The sequence below is a fragment of the Colletotrichum spaethianum genome, assembly GCF_022836535.1.
Source record: "Colletotrichum spaethianum MAFF 239500 DNA, contig10, whole genome shotgun sequence".
Lineage (NCBI taxonomy): Eukaryota > Fungi > Ascomycota > Sordariomycetes > Glomerellales > Glomerellaceae > Colletotrichum > Colletotrichum spaethianum.
In genome coordinates, this window is record NW_026054780.1 from 47,284 (window position 1) to 64,403 (window position 17,120).

General features: G+C 53.0%; 4 protein-coding genes across 4 annotated transcripts; 3 read left to right on the forward strand and 1 right to left on the reverse strand.

The window, feature by feature from the left end:
* Positions 1–6,382: 6,382 nt before the first annotated feature.
* Positions 6,383–8,018, forward strand: ColSpa_04584 (1,3-beta-glucanosyltransferase gel2; the record flags this gene model as incomplete). Its single annotated transcript, XM_049270796.1, has 2 exons — positions 6,383–6,388; positions 6,576–8,018. The coding sequence occupies 2 exons, from the start codon at positions 6,383–6,385 to the stop codon at positions 8,016–8,018; spliced, it is 1,449 nt and encodes a 482-aa protein (XP_049126753.1).
* Positions 8,019–10,264: 2,246 nt separating this feature from the next.
* ColSpa_04585 (guanylate kinase) lies at positions 10,265–11,137 on the forward strand (the record flags this gene model as incomplete). The annotated part of the gene is made up of 3 exons (XM_049270797.1): positions 10,265–10,274; positions 10,461–10,780; positions 10,883–11,137. 3 exons carry the CDS (start codon positions 10,265–10,267, stop codon positions 11,135–11,137), a joined length of 585 nt encoding a protein of 194 aa, XP_049126754.1.
* An 805-nt stretch (positions 11,138–11,942) lies between these two features.
* On the reverse strand, positions 11,943–13,101 carry ColSpa_04586 (septin spn3; the record flags this gene model as incomplete). Its single annotated transcript, XM_049270798.1, has 3 exons — positions 11,943–12,272; positions 12,326–12,888; positions 12,987–13,101. 3 exons carry the CDS (start codon positions 13,099–13,101, stop codon positions 11,943–11,945), a joined length of 1,008 nt encoding a protein of 335 aa, XP_049126755.1.
* Positions 13,102–13,880: 779 nt separating this feature from the next.
* Positions 13,881–14,267, forward strand: ColSpa_04587 (putative 54S ribosomal protein L32, mitochondrial; the record flags this gene model as incomplete). The annotated part of the gene is made up of 1 exon (XM_049270799.1): positions 13,881–14,267. One exon carries the CDS (start codon positions 13,881–13,883, stop codon positions 14,265–14,267), a length of 387 nt encoding a protein of 128 aa, XP_049126756.1.
* Between the last annotated feature and the right edge of the window lie 2,853 nt (positions 14,268–17,120).

The following is a 17,120-nucleotide window of genomic DNA, read 5'->3' on the forward strand; positions in this document are numbered from 1 at the left end:
ATGGTTGAAATGAAATGAAATCTGCGGTGGACGCGGAGAGGCTAGTCGGGTATCATGGGTTAGACGAAGGGAAGTTTTGCCTGGTGCTTGAGACGGCATCTTGCCCACTTTCTTGTACGCTTGCAAGTTAACGGTGTTTATGACGGCTGGTGCACAATGCTCTTGACGGGAAGGTCGAGGGCCGGGTCCTTGTATCGTATGTATGGAGGGCATGGTCGACGATCAGACGAGCAAATAATTAGACGCTCTGTAATGTGATCTTGACTTGAGGTTCAATGCTTGTGTGTTTGATGCCATGCTGTTTGTGTTGCGTTCCTGTTGAACTTCGTCGTAGTCATCGCTTCACACCAAGCCACTTGGTATACAACTGCTTCTACGAACACTGCTGAGGGTCTAGTCAGTTTATGGGCGCACATCCACCAAAGCGCTAGGCATGAGGACCTCCCGGGTCTGGGGTAATCCCGGATGCCCGCAGACTACTGATCGTCTGGTTCCATATCTAATGTTTAATTGGGAGTATTGGAGTGACTTCCTGCCTGACCAACTGGCAGTTAACAGGTCGAACGGTCGATCGATGGCCGCCGTCATCTCTCCTAGGAGGCTTCCCAGCGAACAAGCACGAGCAACAAGACGAGGAAAAACACTGGCGCCCTCTGAGTTGACGGGCGGTTGGTTCTCCGGGTCGAAACGAGCATCTGCTTCCTAGTAACTCCGGATATCAAAGACGGTAAACCGTTGGGATGTAAAGGGTTCGACAACTTTGCCGCGTGATTCATGGGCCGAGACAAGGGCGCATTGTGGTTTGGCACAGCTGGGATGGGAGCAGACATGGATTTTGTACAGAGAGGTATGGGCTGGCGTCGAGACTTTGCCGGCTTTTGCCGGCTCTTGAAAGATCGTTGGGCTGGCCCAAGGTGGAAACTGGGAGATGTTATGCTGCTTGTTGAAATCGGTACCGCCATGCGTCTTTGATATAGTACAAAACACGGTTGAGGAGTTGGCACGGGTGGTAGCCAAGCAACAACCTACCACCAGAGCCGGGTTATGGTCTGATGATGATTATACGGCGAAATTTTCAACTCAAGCTTTCTCTACTCCTCGCCGTCAACCTACGTCCCTGTGGGTCCTCGCAGCTTGCAAAGAAGACGAGCGAAGGTAGACTGGCAAGCCACTCGATTCCCTTGTACTGTTTCTCTCGCCCAGAACGGTTGGTTCTTCAGTATAGACAGCTGTGATACGGCGCGCTGAACTTATCTTGCTGTATCAGTGGGTTTTGAGTAGGTACGGACGAAATAGCCGGCATCCGTACGTTACGTTTGTGCAAAGAATATCGGTTCTTCCAAGATAGGAACTCCATGAACACTGGCATACAAGGCGTGTAGACTTTGTCAGGGTCGGTGGCCTCGGTCAAGGTAAGCGAAGCAGCTGCTGGTGTGTGTGTTGAAGCCAGCACCAAGCCTTGTGTAGGTATATTTCGGTATGTCGAGCATTACCATGGCCTGTAGTCGCTATGCTGACCATCGTCAGAAGCGCACTGCTAGAAACCACAGCGATATTCTTCTTTGGGCTCATGTTTTCGCACCTGCTCGCCAGCCATTCGTTCCCAGGCAAATACCCGCAACCCGCAAGGCTATCATGGATGATATACTGGCGCGCAAGACTGAACCTGTTGTTGTGTTGTTGCTGGTTCAGGATCACACACCAGCCCTCAGTCGCCATACCAACACAGACGACAGTCATTGTTGACAGCTTGGCTGCTCTGCGCCTGGAGTTAACATGGACCTGGCGTGTACGGCTCTGTACGTACGCTCGTCCCAGGCGAGGTTGAACGGGTTAACAAATCACTAGGATATAGCAGTCGGTGGCGGCCACGAACGTTGTCTAATGATTTCTGGCATCCTTTTGCCCTAGTTGATGCTCGCCCACTCTCTAAAAATCAAGTCGACCGCGATTGTCGAAGCTATGCTACAAAGGGCTGGCTACTGGTGCTTGAGGATACGGCGCTGATGGAAATCGAACCAGCGGCGTGGCCCGGCCAGTGTCATCGTTTGTCTGGTCCCTGCCTAGGAACTATGATCGCCGAATTGGAGGTGTGTATGAGAGCATGCGCGTGAGCCGAATTTCTCCGTCTGGCTGGCATCCTCGATCAACCTGTGAATTATCAGTATTCAATGGCGAGTACCTAGCAAACTCTAGAGATCAATAGGAAATGTTGAGACTGTGTCTCAATGATCGCTGGGTACTGTTCGTGCTCGAGTATGGCTTTTCTGCTGCTTCCGACTCAACCACACTGCGAGGGTGCGATGGCGCCAAGAATGAAGAGGGCAGCTCTGAGGTGAAATATGCTGGGCACTGCGCAATTTCCACGAGTGCGTACTCTTTGCAACGACACTGCTGCGCACAACAACCTACGATGCTGCCGGCTCATAGAGACATTATGCAATTTATAAGACCAGATGCTGTTAGAAAGACACAGTCCTTGGAGGACTGGCGCGGGACTCGGCCCAAGGTTCATCACGTGTATACCTCTTCTGCTAGGCCGGTCCTCGTCAAAAGCAGCGTGTCCAGCAGCTCATAGCAAGCGCCAGGTCAAGATGCTGAATGGCAGAGCGAAAGGCCATAAGATGAAAGCCTCTCGGTTCTTGGCCGCACGCTGTCCGCAAATTGGACCTGGTAAGAGGGGCGGCCGAAGCTGCTCAGGGGGTGCATTTTCCGGAACACAGCGACCGAGTCAGATCTTACGCAACCTCCGCTAGGCCTAGTGGCGGAAGTCGCGGCGCACAAGAAAGACAAACGCGCAATCGAGCCAAACCTATGGCATGTAGAACAACCACTAGAACGCGCTGAGGTCAGTCTGGACCAAGACTTGGTTCGGGAGAGCGACGGTTGTTGCTGGTTGACCCTGCGTTGGCGGCTGGGTGCGAAGGGAGGTGCAGACAAGGTTTGATAGTGTGAGGCTGTGTTCGGAATGCGGCAATGTGTGGCCACCTGAGACGTTACTCTGGCATTCTCATCTTGGTTCCAAGGAGCCGGAGACACGCAGCCATAGCAAATATGGCCAAACAAACGACCATGGTTCTTGAAAATATCTACAGAATCGGTGTGAGATGAGTTTAGGGTGATTAGTCGGGAATAGGACGTACTCCCAACAAAATAACTTTGGGTTCTTCAAGTGATAGGATCCCCGTCCCAGTTTTCGCGACGATGTTAGGTCTTCATCAGCCACGGTTCGGAAGAGGCCGTGTTCGGATCGCGGCAGTGAGGGAGAATTCTGGTGAAGCTAGCGTCTAACCGACCTGACAACGCAATGATATATATCTTGCCTCAATCAGGACTAGAATTTTTACTTGTCGGCCTCACTCGACGAAAGGGAGGGGCTTCGTCACCGGGCTACGACTATCAAATTGACTCTTGGATCGAAGCCGATCTGCCGACAGTTTCAGGGTTAAGGCGATCAGCGGGGAAATATTGCAGAGGCCAGACGGATAGGACGGGATAGAACACATTTATAGTGGAAGTACGGCAAATGTGGACACGGTAAGTCGGCGTTCGGAGCCGATTGTGACACAGAAGCACGATGCCGGGCGGGGCCGTGTCGACCGGCCCCGTTGGATGAGGGAATTTTCCCTCCCGTAGAGGTGGAGAGAAAACCGCTGATCGGTGAGGGAATCCCACACTTGTGGGGGGCAGGCAAGGGGATGCGAGTCTATCACAATCAAGCAGTTGCGGACCATAAAACTCAAAACCCTGTCATCCGGCCGAAATACGATGTGATGGCCGGTGCAATCTTTTTTTGCCCCCATCAGAAAAAGCCGGCCATGGGCCACAGGGAATAAACGGTGATGGGGGATGCGGACTCTGCTTTGAGATTAACTCGCCTTGGAGAGGGGGGCTAGGAATGGAGGACGACTCAAGAGTCGAAAGGCGACTTTTCTCGTACAACCCCAGCGGCTGATCGGCACGCAATGGCCGACGCTTTCCCTGTCACGCTGCGATAGGTATGCGTAGCGATGCGCCGCTGCCGTTGCCGAACTCGTACCTTGCAGCTGGTAGGGCACCAACTGATGACACTAGTCGAAGTTGGATAGAGCAGAGGAACGAACACGATGACTGTGTTCGTGGACCTCGTATGGCAGTGTGAGCTTTCGGGCCTAGAGCGCTGGCCCGATGGCTTTTGGAAAAAAGATAGCCCATGGGAAATCTTTTTGCGCATCGTCGAGGCTTCATCATCTCCACCAATGCAGCCCAACAAGCTTGTCCCCATTAAGCCAATTGGCAACAGTCCATGCCAGTTCGGGTTGTTGTCGGGTTCACGTCGTCACTAGTGCGGCGAGCGCAGGAGCAAGCTAGAAGCTGGGCAGAGGCAAAGTCAGCCGAAAGTATCCGCATGTCGATTTCGAGGCTTCTCTGAGCACAGCGGGACAGATTTCCCAAGACAGCGGTTTGGCCGAGCGTCGTGGCAGCTTTGACTGTTGGCAAAGAAGGTTCTGCCAGGCGGGCCCCAGAAGCAAGACTTCGAGATGACACCATTTTGAAGTGAGAAGATCGGATATTTTCCCTCCTCTCTGCCTGTGGTGCATAGGTAGAAGCTAAGTTTTAGGTTGGCCGGCGTTCGTTCTGTCAATCAATCCACCTTTCACTGCCTCCCCCTCCCCCCCGGCCGTCTCAGCGTATCCGGTTGGCCAGCGGAGCGCATTGGCTTCAAAAGCTTGACCATGGTGTCTCACAACGTTTCGAAAGAGGACTGCGTCTTCCGAAAGTCGAATGCCGTTGCTGTGACGCTGTGTCCTTTGAGTTGGTTGTCAACGGCTGCAGCCTGAATGAGAGAGTCAGCTTAGACCAATAAACAGAACCGTGCCTCTTGGGCGCATGTCGTCAGTTCAGAAGAGGAAGGCCCAAGAAATAAAAAAGGACCCTGCAATCAGCCAACGGACCCCTGCGGCCCTGCAGATAAACGAGAGGACCAACTGTGGCCAGTGAGATTAGTGCAGAGCGGGAATGTAATTAAAGAAGCCAAGCTTTGAAGCATGCAGCACGAGAGTTGGGCAACCAGTCAGCACCCGCCGCCCTCTCTCACTGAATCCCCCATGGCCCTGTTCCACTCGCCTTGCGCCCAGGCCATCGTGTTGCCCGAGCCATCCCGTCTTGTCCTCTCTTTTTCGCTTCGCTCGCGTTTGGGACTTTTGGCTGAGATGAGGGGAAAATGAAGAAGGCCCCTCCCGTCTGTGACGCTCCCCAGCCCTGTAAGTGTGTGGAAGGCCTTGCTTCAGGAATTGAGATGCCGAGGGGCTGTGTGCGACGTCTGGTATGTTTGTTGGCACTTCGTTGCAGGAATACTCAGACACACATACACACAAACAGGGAGGAAGGCAGGGGAAAAAACAGACTTTGGTTGTCTGGGCAGAGTTGCGAGCTCATGACGAATGTCTGATGAAGGAGAAAGAATGGACGATGGCCTAGAGACATCGAGGCACTAAGCCGGACTGTGAGATGGAACCCAATTCGACTTGCAGAAAGGGGGGCAAAGTTGAGATGATGATGCGAGGGCAAGGTCCGAGGGGAGGGGGGGAGAGTCGCCGCAGGTCAACCCCATCGAGCATGGTGTGGTGACTTGGTACGGTTGGTGTTTCCTTGCTCCTGTGCCACTCACTGGCTGGCTCACCGGCGGCATTATGCGAGCGTTGCGAAAGGTAGGCTGGCTGGAGATGACTATGTGACGCTAGGCCGAGATGAGACAAAACCGCTGAGCATCGTATCCAGAAGGCGGGAGCCGTAGTGCCTTTCCCATTTTTAATTTACATACCGCGGTTCGACCTATTCTTGTTTGCGCCTTCCCTTCCTCTCCTCTTTCATATTTCAGTCTCGTTATTACTCTTGCCTCCTCTTAACCCAAGTTATCCCCTTGGTGTCTCGGATCCCTCTTTCTGCCAGGACCTATCGCTGTTGCTCTCTTCTTCCTCTCTGTAACACTAGCCCGACAGACTGGTTCGTGCCTGTCTCTTCGTTTGACAATAGGAAAGCACCGCGACGCCCCTCGACATCGACATCCCGGCCCACCTTACCCGTCCTCTCCATCTTGACTCTCTTCGTTTCTCGTCACTCACTCAACCAACCACATCCACCAACAACCCCAGGAGAATTGTTTCCTTTTTGGGCCCTTTTCAGTCTCAAATTCTTCTAGTGTCCGTTTGGCTCCCTCAGTACCCACGCTCATCTTCACGTCGCTCTCTTGGATTTCGCACGCCCCTTCCTTTATAGCCACGGCTAGCGAACAAAACCAACTTCGTCAATACTCCTCGGATTTTGACGTTTAATACTCTCCCTCTTCTCTCCAACAAATCGAGGTTACAGGTTGTACAAAAAGACTGCGCACTTTGTAATCATGCTCGTAAGTACAAATCAGTTTGTCTTTTTCATCAGTGGCTCCCATTGGTCCAATTGGTTCAACGGTCGCCGGATTCAATCATGGCGACGCCTCGTTCTGCCGATCCCCCTCCCCCTCATATTGACACTTCGTTCTGCCTCAACATCAACTGCATGGTGCAACGCTAACTCGGCTTCCCGTTCTGCCACAGGTCCAAACTGCTCTCGTCGCATTGAGTGCGACCCTGGCCGCGGCCGTTAAGCCCCTTACGGTCCAGGGCAACTCTTTCATCAACGAGGCTGGTGAAAAGTTCCAGATCGTGGGTGTCGACTACCAGATTGGCGGAAGCGCTGGTTACGACCCTGCCCACAACCGCGACCCCCTGAGCGACGGTGATGTCTGCTTGCGCGATGCTGCTCTGCTGCAACGCCTTGGCGCCAACGCCATCCGCGTCTACAACCTCGACCCCAACCTGAACCACGATGCGTGCGCCTCCATCTTTAACGCCGCTGGCATGTACATGATCCTCGACGTCAACTCTCCCCTGGTCGGCGAGAGCATCACCAGTTTTGAGCCCTGGACTAGTTACTACGCTGCCTACCTGAACCGCACCTTTGCCATTGTCGAGGCCTTCAAGAGCTACCCCAACACTCTGGCCTTTTTCTCTGGCAACGAGGTCATGAACAACGTTGAGACGGCTCAATACGTTCCCCAGTACCTGCGCGCCGTCACCCGCGACTTGAAGAACTACGTCTCCAAGCACGCCGACCGCGCCATTCCCGTTGGTTACTCGGCCGCCGACGTCCGTGAAATCCTCGTCGACTCCTGGAACTACCTGCAGTGTGCCGAGAATGGCGATGCGAAGGACCCTAGCCGTATCGACCTCTTCGGCCTCAACTCTTACTCATGGTGCGGCGACTCCAACTTCAAGAAGTCCACCTACGACCAGCTCGTCGCAGACCTGAACGAGACATCCGTCCCCGTTTTCTTCTCCGAATATGGCTGCAACCAGGTTACCCCTCGTGTCTTTACCGAGGTCGGCGCCATTTATGGTCCCGACATGAAGAACGTCTTCTCCGGCGGTCTTGTCTACGAGTACAGTCAGGAGGACAACAACTTCGGTCTCGTCAAGGTCAACGCCGACAAGTCCGTCAATCTGCTGATCGACTACACCAACCTCGCCACCCAGTACAACAAGGTTGACTTCAAGTCTCTCCAGGCCGAGAAGGCGGCTACCAACTACCCTGCGCCTCCCAAGTGTGATTCGTCTCTGATCAAGGAGAAGGGCTTTAACAACAACTTCACCCTGCCGGCCGTTCCCCCCGGAGGTCAGGATATGATCGACAACGGCATCAAGAACAAGCCTTCCGGCAAGATCATTTCCATTTCCGACTGGACTGTCAAGCACAAGGTCTACGACGTTGACGGCAAGACGGAGATCACTGGCCTCGCCGTCTCGCCTCTTGCTGACTCCGACTCCAACACCCCCGGCACTAACACCGGCGGCTCCACTGTTCCTGCTACTTCCTCCCCCACCGGTACTAGCACTTCCTCCTCCTCCTCCACTCCTACGGCGAGCAACAACCCCGCTGTCCCGCTGCGCCCTGAGGTCGCCGCCATGGCCGCACCTCTGCTTGCCCTCCTTTTCTTGTAAAAGCTCTGGAAGCATACCCTCGATGTGTATGGCTTATTCGTAAGGTTTGGTGGTAATGACTTGGCTTCTTTCCGGCATCGTAGATTCCCCGTGGTTTGTTTCTAAGCCTCAATTTATATTTTTAAAGAGTACCGCATCTTCTATTGTGAATCCATTCAATGGCGACCAACGGCAGAACCACTCTGCGTCGTTCGACAGCAATGACTTTCGAATTTGTCTCAAACACATTGAACCAAGACAGGGCAAGGCCGCAGTGGACTTGACTGGATTCGACAACCGTCGTACATGTATCCGAACCCACCTACCAAGGCATCGCTATCACAGATTCACATATTGATCAAAGAACAATAAAGCTAACCCAAGTTGTTGCCGTACTGTCGTAGTACCAAGGCGTGACCCGGGCCCTGCCCGGGTCTATTACGCCCTCGTGAAGGTTTTGCGTTAAAGAGGTCTAGCTACATTTGTCTGGCGGGTAGAAGACTTCCAATGAAGATTGAAGAGATGCCGTGTATCTGTGTTTGGGCATCCGGGCCAGAAACCGGACTCTCCTCTTTGGTCTTTTGCATGCATTGAGCAGATACAAAGTACTCACGATCGTTTTCGTTGAAACATCTTTCTGCAGCTTCCATCTCTTCAATTGTCATCTCTACTTTTGCTCCGGCTGTTGTAATAGCTTTGGCGTTCACATAGGTCACCTGAGTGTTGTCTTTGACCGCGTACTTGTATAATCAGCGGATGAATACCCAGGAAAATAAGACGGTTAGAACTAAGCGACAGAGGAACGGAGCCTAATGCGAGGATACCGATTCAATCATGGCTCAGTACTGGGCTCGGAGACGGGAAGTCCAACTATTATTTTATACCTCTCTTATGCTACTGTAAATTACGGGATGTTGAAGTTCATTGAACTCGTGTGGTTCTGTGTCTTGGTCACCACATGTGACTCGCAAGGTGAGCAGAGTTGCGGTTAGTCGTACGGCTATCATACAAAAGGCTGCTGTCGAAAGCAGTCTTCTTCTGCTCTTAAAAGGACAACCGTACCAGGTATATGGAAACGGTAACATGACACAACTAGGTGTATTCTCTGCCAGGCTAGGCTTTGTGACAGAGTCGGTTGCGAAGCCGAGATATGAGTCACTGTGATGTCTTGCGTCGCTTCAGTTCGTCCATCGGGTTTCTAAAAGGTAAGCCTAGTCGTTGGAGATTATTCATCTGCTGGATACGAAGGAATCAATTGCCTCTGAGATTGTGTGGGCATGGCAGAGCAACAATTGAACCGAGTTTGGTCGGGCATGCCTGGAGTTTGATGATGTTGCAAGTCGTTCGTACCATGTTGGCAGATGAGTGCGGGACTGGGCGCATAACTCATAAAGCACACCCAGGCCCATGCCCTTATTGTTGAGCACTTGGCGCACGAAAGGCGCAGCCAGAGCTTACATGCGCCTCGCAGCAGTCAAGGTTCACTCACTGCTCTAATTACCAGAGACTGGGTGGGCTCAGTTCAGTGTATCTTATGCAACCCATCAGGTGTCGGTATCGTACTCTTATTCATGACTGTCTGTTACCCAAATTGCCGAGACCCGGCCAAGGGTGGCTCGAAATACTGCATCCAGCCCGAGACGAGACCCCAAACCTAGGAGTCAGAAATAATTGGTTGTTGTAGAGGTTCGTCCTAGAGCTCCATACAAGCAAGTGCTGACAGACAGAATCCAATGCAGTCGACAAATGAAAGGCAGTAAAGAAGGATCCCAACGGCCTCCCTTCACCGCCCATCCCATCGCTGAGTCATGGGGAGCCCAACGTTGACTCTTCAGCGGGCACCTGCACGAATTCTGCCGGCATTCGGGCTAAGCTCAGCCCAGTAAGGTAAAGCAACCCCCCACCATCCAGAGGTACCTCCCTCCCTACAATGTGTCACTGCGTCGGTCCCTAGCCCGTCCCTCCACCACGCTTCCGAACCCTGTGCCTGGGCTGTGACTGTCAGACTGACCGCCCACGACCACTCTAACAACTCTGCCCCTCCGAGACCACGCCGCCCCCCCTCCGACCGCCGACCGCCGCCCCCCCCCCCGTGGATCTTTTTTCTTTGAAACTCTAAGAACTGCTCTTGCTGCCTCTCTCTCTTTTCCGATCTTCGTCTCACTGGAATGCTGCCCCGCCTCCGACCGCTCGCCCAGGCCTTCTTACGACAACGTCCCTTGACCAGCTCCCCCTTCTCAAGCCAACCGTCCCGTCTCGCGCACACAATGGCACCAGGTAAGCAAGATCGTGACGTCGCACCTACTACGCCCTCCCCCTAGACCTCCATGTCGTAATCCAATCTCCGTGCTACCCTCCACCACCGAAAAAGAAACCCGCCCCTCCAAAACAAGGGGGAAAAAGGAAGGAGAAAGTTAAAAAAGACAAGTCACAAAAGACTAACGACGCCCCTCGCGCCTGCAGTTCTCCCCTCCGACCGCCGCCCGATCGTCATCTCCGGCCCCTCGGGAGTCGGCAAGGGCACCCTCTACAAGCTCCTCTTCGAGCGCCACCCCGACACCTTTGCCCTCTCCGTCTCCCACACCACCCGCGGCCCCCGCCCGGGCGAGCAGGACGGCGTCGACTACCACTTCGTCACGCGCGAGGCCTTTGACGACCTCGTCGCCCGCGACGGCTTCGTCGAGCACGCCGTCTTCGGCAGCAACGCCTACGGCACCTCCAAGGCCACCATCGAGGAGCAGTCCGCCAAGGGCAAGCTCGTCGTCCTCGACATTGAGATGGAGGTATGGTCCCCCTTCCCCCCCTCTTGGCAACCCCCTTATACCTCGCACTCTGTTGGGGCTTGTTGGGCCGTCGCACACTGACACGAGAAAAACAAACACCAGGGCGTCAAGCAAATCAAGAACTCCAACTTCCCCGCCCGCTACGTCTTCATCGCGCCGCCGTCGGAAGAGGAGCTCGAGAAGCGTCTCCGCGGCCGCGGCACGGAGAAGGAGGAGAGCATCCAGAAGCGCCTCGCCCAGGCCAAGCTCGAGCTCGAGTTCTCAAAGACCCCCGGCGTCCACGACCTCATCATTGTAAACGACGACCTCGAGAAGGCCTACAAGACCCTCGAGGACTTTGTCTACAAGTCTTCCTAAGTCACCAAACGTGCGGGCAGCGCACCTTACACGGGGCGAGGGGGAGAGGCTGGCCGGAGTTGGCCGTGACGGCAGGACGACGACGACGACGACGGGGCGTTGGAAAATGGATACATTTTAGAATACAACAACTTTGCGGGTTCCTTCTACATAGCGCGGGCGGTTATTGTGCATGCATATATCCTATTAGACATATAAAAGCAAATTAGAGAGCCATATATGGCTGAACCTCTGGCCAAATTTTGGCTTGGAGGAATCATCACTACATCACGCGAGACACCAAACACGTCAAATCATAAGCCATGTCGGTTGTATTCCACGAGGTATCGAAACGAACTCTCTATCAGAGTACGAATGGATTAAAGAGTAAGAAGAAAATGGGGGGGAAACAAGTGAAAAGCCGAGCTCGAAATGCTGCTTCAAAAAGCAAAATAAGAAAACAGTAGAAGTGCGTCCAGCTGTGAGGCGGAAAGGGGGAATAATGGACTATTTCGCCAGCACGCGTACTTGAACAACGACCACAAGGTCAGAGGGGGTATGACCAAAATCCGTGCGCCATGCCAGCATCTTCCATCCTCCCATGTGAACGAACTTCCGCCAAGTCTTCCCATGGGTACAGCAGCTGCTTCTTCCCTCGAAATTATAAGTCGATGCAGCTTCCGCTTGCTGTCGAGGCCGTGCCGTGCCTCTTTTCCTTTTGGTCTGCGCATAACACCATGAGATTAAGAGTCATCAGAACCCCGGCTGCCCGAGAATATCATTGCCGATTGGCTCCTCGAGCGCTTTGGGTGGGACCATCCATCAACTAGTATCCGTTCATGGTCATTCGTTGCGAGTTCCGGCTGAGCTCACGGTCAGCAGCAGGGCTGATGGGTCTGCTACCGCCACCGTGTGCGCTGCTCTCCTTGAGTGCCAAGAGCTGCTTGGCACGGAAAGTCTCGTAGTGGATCTGCGACGTGGTCTCAATGAGGTCTTGAAGGTGGGTGCGGAGAAGGAAGTTTCTCAAGTAGATGAATTCGCAGTGGTTCTCGTCCTCGACGTTGATGACACCCCAGCGGTTTTGGCGACCGCGGACCTGCTTGCCGTTGACGATGATGGACTTCTCGGAGCCAACAACGGCGAAGGGAACCAAATCCTGTTCACTTGTTAGCAGCTGACGTGGGCATGATCTGCAGCTAAAGGGCTCACCTTGATCTGAGTGTTCAGGTTGCGCTCCTCGTCATCAAACTCCTCGTTGTCGTACGGGTACATCTTGAGGTTGTGGAAGGCGAACTCCTCCTTGATGCGCTCCTTGAACTGCAGGCGCTCCTCGAGGGTCAAAGTGTCGGACTTGGCAATGACGGGGACGACGTTGACGACATCAGACAGCTTCTTCAGGACGACAATATCGATGGGCTTCAGAGAGTGACCTGAGGGCTGGATGAAGAAGAGGCAGCAGTGGATGCGGGTGTCTTGAATGTAGCGCTCGCGCTGAGCAGTGAGCTCCTTTCGCAAGTACGCGGAGTGTTGGTCCTTGATGTACTTGACGATAGGATCCCAACAGCGGTCATTGTTCACCAGGTCGCCGTAGCCAGGGGTGTCGACGATGTTGAGGCGCAGACGGACGCCATTCTCCTCAATCATGTGAGAGACGGCCTGGATCTCGGTGGTCGAACGGACAGCCTCGTCAGGGAGCAAGCGACCCTTGGAGTCGATAAGGTGGGAGGCGAAGATAGTGTTGATCAGGGTGGACTTGCCCAAACCCGTCTGGCCTAATTGTGGAAACACAGTCTGTCAGTCGACTGCCAGGACACGAGGTCGCGAACAAGGCGGCAAGCAATTGCCGTCGCACATGGGGGGATTAACTCACCGACACAAATGACATTGAACTGGAAGCCTCTCTTCAGGAGCTTCTTCTCAATCTGGGACGTGATGCTGTCGAAACCAACATGGGTCTGGGGGAAGATGGTCTGGGGCTGCGCCATGGCGATAGCTTTTCCGCGAGGGAGCGAGAGTGGGTGGTGTGGGTGTTGTTAAGGAGTGAAAGTGAGATACGTTTCTGTATTCCAAGAAAGGTATCTGTTACTTGGTCTCTCGATTGGGGCCGAGTCGAGGTGAGAGGTTGAGTGAGGGTCGGGAGTCGGAGAAGCGATGTGCAGGGAGAGAGAAAAAGAGGATCACGAGGTTGGAGGATGTTTCGAAGGACACAAGCCGGTGAATGGGAAGAGTGAACCTGATCTGGCCTGGACCAGGAGGGTAATTTCCTCTCTGCTGGCACCTGCTTGCTACCCGTCCCCGGTGTCTTGTCTGTCAGGCACTGGCTGTGGCCGTTGGCTGCTGCTAATAGGTTGTTACTTCCACTCCAGCAAACAATAATTTCCCTGCAGGGAGGTGCAGGGGGTGGAGGGAAAGGGGAAAAGGGGTCTCCATCGCGTTGATTGGCTGATATAAGTCTGTGCGTCTCGGGGGCTGTGATTGGCTGGCTGATCTCAATTGACAGCTCCCTGGTCGCAAGCCTTTTTTTTCTCGGTTCGGAATGGAAGAAGCTTGAGCCTCGTGATGTGAACGACAGACAGTGGTGCAGCTGCCTCAACATCCACCATCGCGAACAAGGATCGCAACCTCGAGACCCGGCAGCCCGATTCCCTTGGCCCCGTTCGACGTCACGACTCCTCAAACTCGAATCTATACCCGACGCTTTCTAACGTCCTGCGAAGACCGTTGCCCCTCCACCCGTTCTCGAGTCGATCGGTCATCGTTCAAAATGGCCGCCATCGCTATGGGCGCGCAGCCTTTGCGCATGACCTCCCTCTTTCCCCGGATCTCCGCGCCAGCTTTCACCCAGACGTCAAGGATATTCTCCCTCTACACGCGTCAAGTTACAAACTCCTTCCTTCCGGCGCTCTCCTTCGCCCTGCCGGCATTCAACCTCAACGTACCTGCGTGGCTCGGCGGCATCTGGGAGTCCATCTTGAGGGCAGTGCCCAAGAAGAAGACTTCGCACGCGAAGAAGAGACACAGGCAGATGGCAGGAAAGGCGCTCAAGGACGTCAAGTCTCTGTGCAAGTGCCCGGGTTGCGGCCAGATTAAGAGACAGCACATCGTGTGCCCACACTGCCTAAGCAGTACGTATCCCTCCACCGCCTTCTGATGTCCCTTCACTGACGGCTGCTTAACAGAAATCAAAGATCTGTGGAGAGACGAGAACCCCTCAGGAAAATTTATTTAAATCGCCCAATGGTCGTGTAACATTTCGAGACGTGTATATTCAAGTGTACAACTGGTTAGCATATTGTGGCGTTTGGGACAATCCATCACTTCTTCGGACGTGCCTTTATGATTACTGTTTTTCTGATGTGCTGAGGGCATTAAGATTATCTTCAGCGCCTACCGAGTCCCTTTGTTGATGCCAATTGCCTCTGACATGTTCGTGTTCTTTGGAATTGATGTCAACTGATCCGGGGGAAAGGCATTCGGGAGTTTTCGTTGAAGTAGCGCGGGTTGGTCTAACAGTCAATCCGAAATTTGAGATGTGCGGAACAGTGAATCACTTGCCAAGTCACGGCTTGGTTCTTGTATTCACCAGAGGGAACCTGGTGACGATACAAGCTCTTCCGAGTTTCCCCAAAGTAGATACGATGCCTCAAACCAACATCCCGGGCACCACGGCCATCTATGGTGGTTAGGTTGGGACCGTTATATGGCTACTTCCTCATGGTACCAGTCCGAATTTTGCAAAGACAAGGGTTCAAAGGTCAATTTTTTGGCTTGGGTCTAGACATTGCAAATGCGTTTTAGAACGCGCAACCTCTTTTTTATTCGACCAGTCCTCGATAAGTGCATCATTGGGGACAATCGATCCATCAAAGTTGTCCGTTTAGATGCAGAAACTGATGCAGGGTCAAGAACCACGGCGGCGGGATAGCGCAGGTTCGACAACAGTCCCATAAAGGGGAATTGTCCACATTCTAGATGGGCCTTGGTTGCGACAACGTTATCATGATCAAACATCTCCGAGCGAAGGTCTCTACCTTGAACGATTTTGAAGAGAGACCATGATGGCTGGTCGACAGTGTGCGTAACTCACGGAAGACACGTGTGATGAACTTGGATTTTGAACAAACCTGCCGTCCTTGAATTCATAGCGGAACAGGGGTAATGCATAGCAGGTACAAAGCTTCGAACACTGATTGACACTAAGAGCAATGTGTATCTGTGATACGTTGTGGGGCGAGTTTCGAGCGAGTTGCTTCGCCTCAGGAGCAGAGCTTTGAACATGGTCACTTGTTCAGCTCTTGATTGGTATGATGGGAAAAGGATGATAGCTTCTCAATTCCTTTGGCCGGCCGAACAAATGTTGTAAATCACCAATGAACTCCTACAACCATCGAGATCTGTCTGGCCTCGCTTACTATTCCCTCAACGCTGACGCACTATGTACAGCTCATTGTGTCGTTCAAGGTCGAGGGTTTCAGTCACCCCTGTGAACATTAAAGTCTTATTCTGTCCCCACCTGTTTTGTTGTAGGACTTAGTATCTTTGAAGTCTAAGAAGAAGCATATCATTACCATTGTTTACAGCCCTACTATCGTCATTATTGTTGGCATACAAAAGAGTTGAAAGGGAGCCAGCTCAAGAAGTGGTTGTTTAGGTGAACAACGTGAACTTGTTAGTATACCTAGAAACAATTCTACTCGTCTCCAACGTCCACCACAAAGCCATTGTGAAGACCAAATGAATCCCTCAAAAGCCTCGTACCATAGACTTCTCTGTCTATCCAGAAGATAGCCAATATCTGCGGGACTTGACCAAACGAGGAAACGTTACTCGATTCTACCATGTTAAGCCCACGCATAAGTACCTGCAAATCTTCTAATCGTAGTAGCCGCAATGTCACCCCAATAGTCACCTTGGCAGCCCCGCATGTACCGTAGCAAAATGTCTGGTTTGGGAGACCTCCCTGAAGAGCTCGTCCTTCATATCGCGTCTTACCTAGGGAGTCTCTTAAAAATCAAAGTGACGAAACGTCTCGAAATCGCCTCCGATAGAGTACAAATTCAAGACGCTAGTAACGCCGAACTGAACGTAATAGAGAACTACTTTGATGACCCAGAGAAGCTGACAGATCTGGCAACCTTGGATGGCATTACTGACCTTAAGAACTTAACTGTGTCGTGCAAATCTCTCTATAGCCTCCTACTGCCCGTGTTGTACAGGAGAAGCGGCCTGTAGGACGACTGGTACGCCTTCCGGTGGACTTGTTTTCATGGCTCCATCACTACGCTAGTAGCGGCCCTCCACGGGGGTGCAGATGTCGATTACAACTTTACCATGCAGGCTGATCATACATATTGGCTGAATTATAGGCATGTCAACAGGAACCCCTTCGGTTATATCCAGAAACTGAGACAGAGAACATTTAGGACCGGTACGCCTCTCATCGCGGCGCTGTATGGCGACTTTCTCAACCACAATAACCAAGAGGTCGTCAAATATCTTCTGTCTCACGATGCCGACGTGAATCTGGAGGATTCTAATTGGATCGCTCCGCTACACGTCGTAACGAGATACGGAGTTCACCGCCGCTCGACGATGAAGCTCCTCCTCAAATACGGCGCCGACGTAAGCTACCCAGGTCCTCGAGGATGGACACCATTGCACCTGGCTTGCTGGCGGCTTAGGTGGGCTTCTCCCGCGATAGAACCTCTGCTCTTATGCCGCCGAATCCTGCAGAGTGACGATGACGAGGCGATGCGGCCTGTGGCGGGGATATTGATCGAAGCAGGGGCTAACTTGAAGGCGCAGACGAATTCATCAGGGTCGTGCGGATCTCCCGAACCTGCAAGGTCTGGGGTGACGCCGCTCGAGTTGGCTCTCCACTGCCAGAACGACACCATGGTCAAGTTTCTCCGTGAGAAGGATTGCAAGTCTTTGAATACCGGTAACTGTTTGCTGATATGGATTGGCAGTTCAGAAGATGCGGCTCGACATCTTGTTGACGACA